General features: G+C 58.9%; 2 protein-coding genes across 2 annotated transcripts in view; one reads left to right on the top strand and one right to left on the bottom strand.

The window, feature by feature from the left end:
- Positions 1-691: 691 nt before the first annotated feature.
- On the top strand, positions 692-2,358 carry ENHO (energy homeostasis associated). The gene has a single exon (XM_057369672.1). The coding sequence runs from the start codon at positions 989-991 to the stop codon at positions 1,172-1,174; it is 186 nt and encodes a 61-aa protein (XP_057225655.1). The 5' UTR covers positions 692-988; the 3' UTR covers positions 1,175-2,358.
- Positions 2,359-3,371: 1,013 nt separating this feature from the next.
- The window catches only part of DNAI1 (dynein axonemal intermediate chain 1), a 135,547-nt gene continuing 131,821 nt past the window's right edge, over positions 3,372-7,097 (bottom strand). Inside the window, exon 20 of the mRNA XM_057369673.1 lies at positions 3,372-3,624. Within this exon, the coding sequence (XP_057225656.1) occupies positions 3,511-3,624 (114 nt within the window). The 3' untranslated portion in view covers positions 3,372-3,510. The remainder of the gene's footprint in view (positions 3,625-7,097) is intronic.

A 7,097-nucleotide genomic window follows, 5' to 3' on the forward strand; every position in this document is an offset into this window, starting at 1 on the left:
CCGCTCCCAGCCGGCCACCGGCCCCGGCAGCGCCGCCCGCCCTCCCTCCGGCACCGGGGTCCCGGCGGTACCGGGGGAGAAGCGGAGGCAGGTGGGTAATGCCGGGGCTCCGCGGCGGGAGGGTGCAGCTGGTGGAACCTGTTGCTGTCCGGTACCGGGGGCTCCGTGGGTGTCCCGCTCCGCGGCGGGCGGGGGTCAGAGCCCCCCGGGAGCCCCGCAGCCGGGTATGYCCGACTCCGGTAAAAAGCACAGCGGGGACTGTCCTGACCCCTCACCTGCTGCCAGCCGGCCCTTGGCTCCGTTCCGAGCGCACGTCCTGGCAGCGGGGTCCCGGTAGGGAAAGCATTTGGAGGGTGGAGAGGGGATCGGAGCAGGGCCGGGGCTGTCCAGAGTCACCCGGGGTGCACGGGGAGCAGCGGTTCGGCCGGGATGAGGGTCTCCCACTGGGGCAGCTCCAGCTTGGGAGCCCTCGCAGGGGATGGAGGCGGGGGGCAGCCAAGGCTGGAAAGGGGTGCTAGCCAGGGTCCCCAAACAGCATCTGACCTGGGAGCTGCTGCAGCCTTCAAATTCCAGCGGAGCCCCGTGGGCCCTGGGGTTGCTGTCCCCTGGCAMCCCCAAAGCCCACCCTGAAGGGTTTGCACAACCTGTCCCTTCATGCCCACAGTGACAGTGACTTTCTCTCTTACAGGTGCTGGAGGTTGAAGAGTGATCCCTGTGTCCTCAGTGCCCTGCCAGAGGAAAGGAAGCCTAGAGAAAGCTTCTCTGTGGTGTGGTACAGCCCAGGACACAGCTGTGAGTGGCCAAGTGACGGGGTGACACTGTCTTGCTGCCAGCCTGGCCCCATCCCCATCCCACTGCCAGCACCACGGCCATCCCCTTTGTCCCCTGCCAATGCCAGCAGGTGGAGGCTGCACGCCCGATCGCTGCCCTGGCATCCCAAGCGTGAGACCAATCTGTGTGCCCCGCCGACTCCTGCGGGACAGTGGCCATGGGGGCCGCTCTCTCCACTGGAGCGGTCGTGGCAATTTCTTTTAACTGTGTCATCGCRTTGCTCATCATCATCCTCTTCCTCATCCTCTGCAAAGCCTGCAGGACGCCCTCGTGTCCCAAGAAGACCCCAGCTTCTGATGTGGATGAGTCAAAGAAYGAAGAGAAGTACCTGCTGCAGCCCTGATCTGCCTGGGGCCTTGGGTGTCCGGCTGTGCCCAAGGAGTTGTGCCAGACTGGATGCCTGTGCTGGACTGGGCATGATGAAAGCTGAAGGGACACCAAACTGCTGGCGGAGGCTGTGACAGGGGACACAGTCCTTCGGCTTCGTGGTTTTGGTGTGTGAAGCTCCCGGAATGCCCACGGTGTTGATGGGGATGCAGAAGCAACTGATGGGGATATGTTACATGGACAGCCATGCCTGTCCCAGYGGCCAGTGAGCACAGCAGGAGCCTTGCCTTCAAGTGCACCCCATGTTTGGGAAGAGCTYGTGGGCTCCTCTGTGTTGCTCACTGGCCTGGGACAGTGGCCACCACATCGCAGACCTGAGCAAGGCTGGCTRGAGGCGCAGAGAGGGGAGGTTCCAGGCTGGGCTGCTCCATGGCAGGGTGTGCCCAGCGGGACCCCAGCCCTGCCAACAGAGCATTCCATATGTTTGGGGGTGGCCCTGTGTGCCGTGTGCCCTCAGCCTCAGGAGGGCATTTGGCACATGTCTGCCCAAGCAGGGGGTTTAATGAGGCACAAGAGGGCCTGCATGGTGTGCCTGATCRTCCCCTGCCTGTCTGTCAGTCCCCTCCAGCATTAGCACTAACGCTGCTAGGCAAATGACCCTCCTCCTCCTCTCTGAGTGCGTGTCCCTGCCCTCCCTCCTGCCTGCTCCCAGCCRAGGCCAGCCAGTGGGATTTGACCTGCCCTTGCTGGCATCCCCATCCCCACAGAGAGCAGCCCCTGGTGTGGCTTTTTTCTGGGGAGATGGGAGACATGGGGAGATGAGGGTGCCTGGACAAACAGCTTTGAAGGTTTTTTGACCCTTCCTGTTCCCTGGGGATCTCAGTGGCTCTGTGGAGAGGGATGCTGTCATCTGGCTTGTCTGCAAGCCTGGCAGCTGCATCCCCCRCCCTGCCAGCGGGTGCTGTGGGTTTTGGAGGGCTCTGCCTTGCCTTTCCTAGAGCCGAGCAATAGCCACAGTCACCGCCGGCACAGCCACTGCAATAAGGGGACAGAAGGGTGTGGGGTAGGAGGGATGCCAGCCAGGGTCCCTGCACAGGCTTGGCCAGGCCTGGCAGAGCCTGTGGCTCCTCCCCGTGTCAGGTGTAGCAAACACATCCCTTTGCAGCCTTGTTTTTACTAGACTAATAAACAGATTGTAGGACCCAGGTTGTGTCTCTGAGCTGTACCCAGCGCCTGGAAAATTCGGGGGGAGGTGGCATTTCCTGCCATCCCACAGGGCTGTGGGACAGCTGGCCCATGGCTGGTGGCTGATGTCTCTGTGAGTGGTTTGCTCAGGGATGGTGACAAGGAAGGGCTCATGTCCACATCCGTCTGTGGCTCTGTCTGCCTGCCTGGCCTGGGGGGACATGTGGGTGTCTGCAGGGAGCATTCCCCAACCTCTGTGCCAGAGACACGGCAGAGATTCCGAGCTGTGGCCTCACTTTGCAGGGATGCTTGTGGGAGGCACAGGCCAGCTGAGCATATGGACGACACCTGCCACCACACCTGTCTGGTGGCTTTGGTCCCCAGCCCTGGGAGCTGTGCACAAGGATCTGGTGGTGACAGCCGCCGCTCATCAGCATGCTGTGAAGCCACTGCTGCTCCTGCTGCCACCGCAGCCACGTAGCAGCTAATCCTGTGCTGCACACGGAGTGGTGGAAGGCTCTGCAAACCCCGCTGCACAGCCGCTCCCACAGGCACCAGCTGGGCAGGGGCACCCCAAACCCACRCTGAGGCCCCTGGGGAGAGGGGACTGTGAGCCTCCCACAGCTGGTGACTGGCAGCTGCTGTCCATGTGTTGTCCGGAGGCACGGCACGCCTCTCTCCCGCAGTCCTGGAGCACCAGGTCAGGTTTCCAGCCACCCTCTGGCTTAGGCTGCCACCCCAAAATCCAGGGGCAGCATTCCATTTGACTTGCACAAATGCCCGGGGGAGCTGTGGCTCAGAGCTCGGTTTCTCTGGCCACCACTCACAGCAGGACTGGCTGCCATGAAGCTGCAGCCCTGAGGTTTTCCCAGGRCTGGYGGGATCAGCCCCTCCTGCTCCCCTGCAGGGCTCTCACCTGGTGCGAACCCAGAAAAAAGTGGGGAAAGCCGAGGGACACGTGGCTCTGAGGGCCAAGCCAGGTGAGATTTGCCTAACCCCGGACATGAATGCGCACCACAGCTCTCCCAGCACCTCGGTTTATTTGTCTGGGCACAGAGGAAAAGTGTTCCTGCTGTGCAAAAAGTGGGCAGCAGGGGCCCGTGGCTTGCATGCCAAGCAGCCACCGATCAAAGCCCAGTTTGTTTGGCCAGAGGCTGCCCACAGTCATCATTCCCCCTTCTCCTCTTTCTTGGTCCGTGGGTCTCTCACCAGGCTAAGCAGCTTCTCCAGCTTTTCAGTTTCCACCTCGGGACCTTTCTTCACATCCTTGCCTTTCTTCTCCTGCAAAGAGACCAAGCAGGATACAGCTGTGAGCAGGGAGGACTGCAGGGATGAGGAGGTGYCTGACACAGGGAAGGTTGCTGGAGTGCTGTGTCTGAGCTCTCACCCCTCACTGGAGAAGGGTCCACAGGGGGATGCCTGCCTATCCTKGTGTTTCAAGCCCAAGGTGCCATGAGATGTGTGAAAGCTCCTATGAGCTGGGAAATGACACTTTATKATGTGTTTGGACGGGAATGAGAGTGGATCTGTCGATCCACAGTGACTAAAAACCTCTTGTGCCTCTCTCTTCCTAGACCTTCTTAGCCCCATAGGACTGGCCCACCCTCTAAGTTATTCCCCCAAGCTTGGGTCAGTGCCAGGCATGCAAGACTGCTGGGTGGGGTGGTGACAGTAGCGCAGATGTCCCAGACTCCCCAAAACAGCCTCACCATGCCCACCCYGTGCAGGTGCTCCTGGGCAGAGGTAGCCACAGAAGCAGGGATCATTCCTTTTGCACCTAAATGGCTTTTCCCAGGAGGGTGGTTGGGTGTTGAGAGCCCCAAGCCTGGCAGGGAGAAGTGAGTCAGAGCTCCCAGGTGTGCTGGTGACTCCTCACTGAGGCTGTCCTGCACCTGGACACACCAGAGCACCCATGGGACAGTCCTGCCCCTCACTGCACACTGCTGTGCCAGCCTTCATGCACGCCCCAGGAACGGAGGAAAAGCCCTTCCTTCCCACAGACCTGTCCCAAGTATCCCAGAGGGGCTCCCGGCCTGGGTGCTAAAGCAAACCACCAGCATCTTGAGAGAAACYAAACAGCACAAGGGAAAGAACCTGCCCAGCTCAGCCCTGTGCTCAGAGGAGCAGCAGGATCTTTCCAGGCCTGGCAGAGGATGATGACCCCGCTGAAGGTACAAATGGCTTCAAAGCTTTGGGCAGAACAGGTTTCCGCTGTGCTGTGGGCTGCAGCTCTGCTCTCAACAGAGTCCTGGCACTCTGGGGAAGTGATTAACTGGGCACAGTCTCTCCAGGTTCACATCATGTCAGACACAGCTSTAGCAGAGGAATTTTCCAAGCTACACTGAGCCCACCAAGCCCTGCTGCAGCTGAGCACCTACACCATGGGATTTGGAGAAATCTAAAACAAGCGTCCCCACAGTCACCACTTCCTCACAAAGTGCTGCCTTTCAGTCACAGCCTTCCCCCTTGCCAGCCTGCTGGATCTCACCTTGCCCCTGGATGTGGTGGGATACCTGTGCTTTGGGGCTGGGGACCTCCCCTGTGCTCAGATGGCTCTGGGCACCCCAGAAAGCAGCTGCGAGCACATCAGGCAGGACAATGGCACAGTCAGGYAGGTGGGCTCAGGAGAGGTTTGCAGTGGGTACCCAGCGCTGCAGCAGAGCAAAGGGAAGGGAACAGCCCTGACCAGCTTGGAGGCAGCCTGCAGAAAGCTGCTGTATCGGCTCCTCTGGGAATCCCCAAAGCACAGACTCCGCTCTCGGTGCTCTCAGAAGGCCAGGAAAGCAGCACTCAGCATCGGAGGGAGGAGGCTGCCAGCTTTCTTCTCTCCGCACTTAGAGCAGATCAATTGTCGCGCTCGATCAGCCCCGCGAACGGCCGCGGGTGCCGCAATTACAAACACACACCTTCCCTTCCCTYCCYTTCCCTTCGGAGCCGAACAAATGCCAGCACAACGCGGAGGRAGTTGTGAGCCCGCGTGGATCTCCCTGCGTTGCTCTAGCAAACATGGGCATTGCTGAGTGATGACAASGGGAAAAGAGGTCCCCGAAGAATTCCTGTGCTCCTCCCCCATCCCATCCCAGCTTTGACGGAGCAGAGGTTTCCTGAGCTGCCGGAGGACAGTGCTGACATAAAAGCAGTCCTAGGGGGAGGAGGGGGACAGGAATGTTTTTAAACCCCTCTGCTCCCAAGAAGACAGCCCCACTCCTGTTGTGAGCACTGGGATGAGCCCAGGTTGTTTTATTTACGGAGCCCCTCGACTGCACGGTGGGACAGTGCTGGTTTGTGCTCACACTGGTGAGTAGTGCTCTTTGTGGCTCCGCTCTGGGCACTGCGAGGGGTGTTTGCAGTACTGGCCCACGCCACAGCAGAGCGTGGCTCTGAGCGAGAGCCTTGCAATAAACACAGCTGCTCGAGGTATTTCAGGACTTGGCTATTTCTGCAGAAAAGCTACTTTGCTGTCTGATAGCATCCAAACCCCTCCCTTTGGAGCCCTGTGTCACACAGCACCACTCACAGGTACTCGGGACAGGCAAAAGAGGCAACTGCTTTGCTCAAAGGGGAAGAGAAGATGCCGAAGCCACCTCCAATCCATCCACCTCCATCCCAAACCCTTTGCTCTCCSCACTGGCTGGGTCAGAGGGAGTCCCTGACTGATGTCCTCCAGGCCCATAGGAACTGTGTCTAAGCCTTGCTAAATTCACCATCCTCAGGCAAGGCTCAGCTCTTGGTCACAGAACTGTCCCTAAAACTTTGACTTTCACACTGGCTCAGCTCCTTTGGTGCTTCTGAGCACGCTGCAACAAAGCCACACGCAAGCCTGTAATGAGCCGTAACTGAACCAGAGCCCTAATTTAACGCCACATAACCAAGCAAGCAGGATGCAAACAGGGAATGAAAATTATAATGTCCTTTTGGGGGCACTGGATTGGAAATATTCCCTTTATTCTGCCATCTGCTTCTCCCAGGGCACTTGTGCTTGTGAGCTGGCTGGGCCACTGAAGGCTCCAGCACAGCACCGTGGGATCTGCTTGGATGCATGTRGCAGCTTCCTACAAATCCAGGGGCTTTGGCTTTATCAGGTCTCCTGATGTATCCTCCTGAGCTGTGGCGATGTCCCAGAGCACGTGCAAGGCTGACAAAGGGCTCTGCCTCCCGACAGATATCACAGCCAGGTGTGGAGCTGAGCTTGTCCTCCACCTACATCCCTGCCCATACCACATCCATGGGGCTCATAGGAGCTGAGAGGGAGTCAGGGCAGAACATCCTGAAGCTGTTAGATGCAGAGCCGAGATTACATGGGAGGTCTGTCCCTGAGGAGCTCATGGAATGGGTATTAGAGCTGCTCAGAGCAGCATTTGCATCAATTTTATTGTTAACTCCCTCCCACAGGAGAGCAAAATGTTCCTGTTGAAATGGTGAGGAGGAAATGTCAGAAGAGCTCATGKCAGGGCCAGAAATTGTGCTGTGTGGGGATGGACTCTGCCCTGCTGAYAGAGCATGATCTCGGGGAGAGGAGATGAGGAAGAGACCCCTATTTGTGTCCACRCTGCTGCATTTGCTGCCAGGCTCCTCACAGCCCTTATGCTCCTTTTGCCTCATATCTGGGGCCTTCCCTGGCTCCCCAAGCAGGGAAACTGAGGCAAGGAACTCCTGGCCTTAGAGGCAGTGTGCAGGACCCTTGATGGTGAGTACTGGCACTGGAAGTGAAACAGAAGGTGGGAGATGATTGAGGTGGAGCCTCAGGAGAAGGG

Source organism: Malurus melanocephalus, unplaced genomic scaffold (genome assembly GCF_030028575.1).
Source record: "Malurus melanocephalus ecotype Western Australia unplaced genomic scaffold, MMel_1.1 scaffold_113, whole genome shotgun sequence".
Taxonomy (NCBI): domain Eukaryota; kingdom Metazoa; phylum Chordata; class Aves; order Passeriformes; family Maluridae; genus Malurus; species Malurus melanocephalus.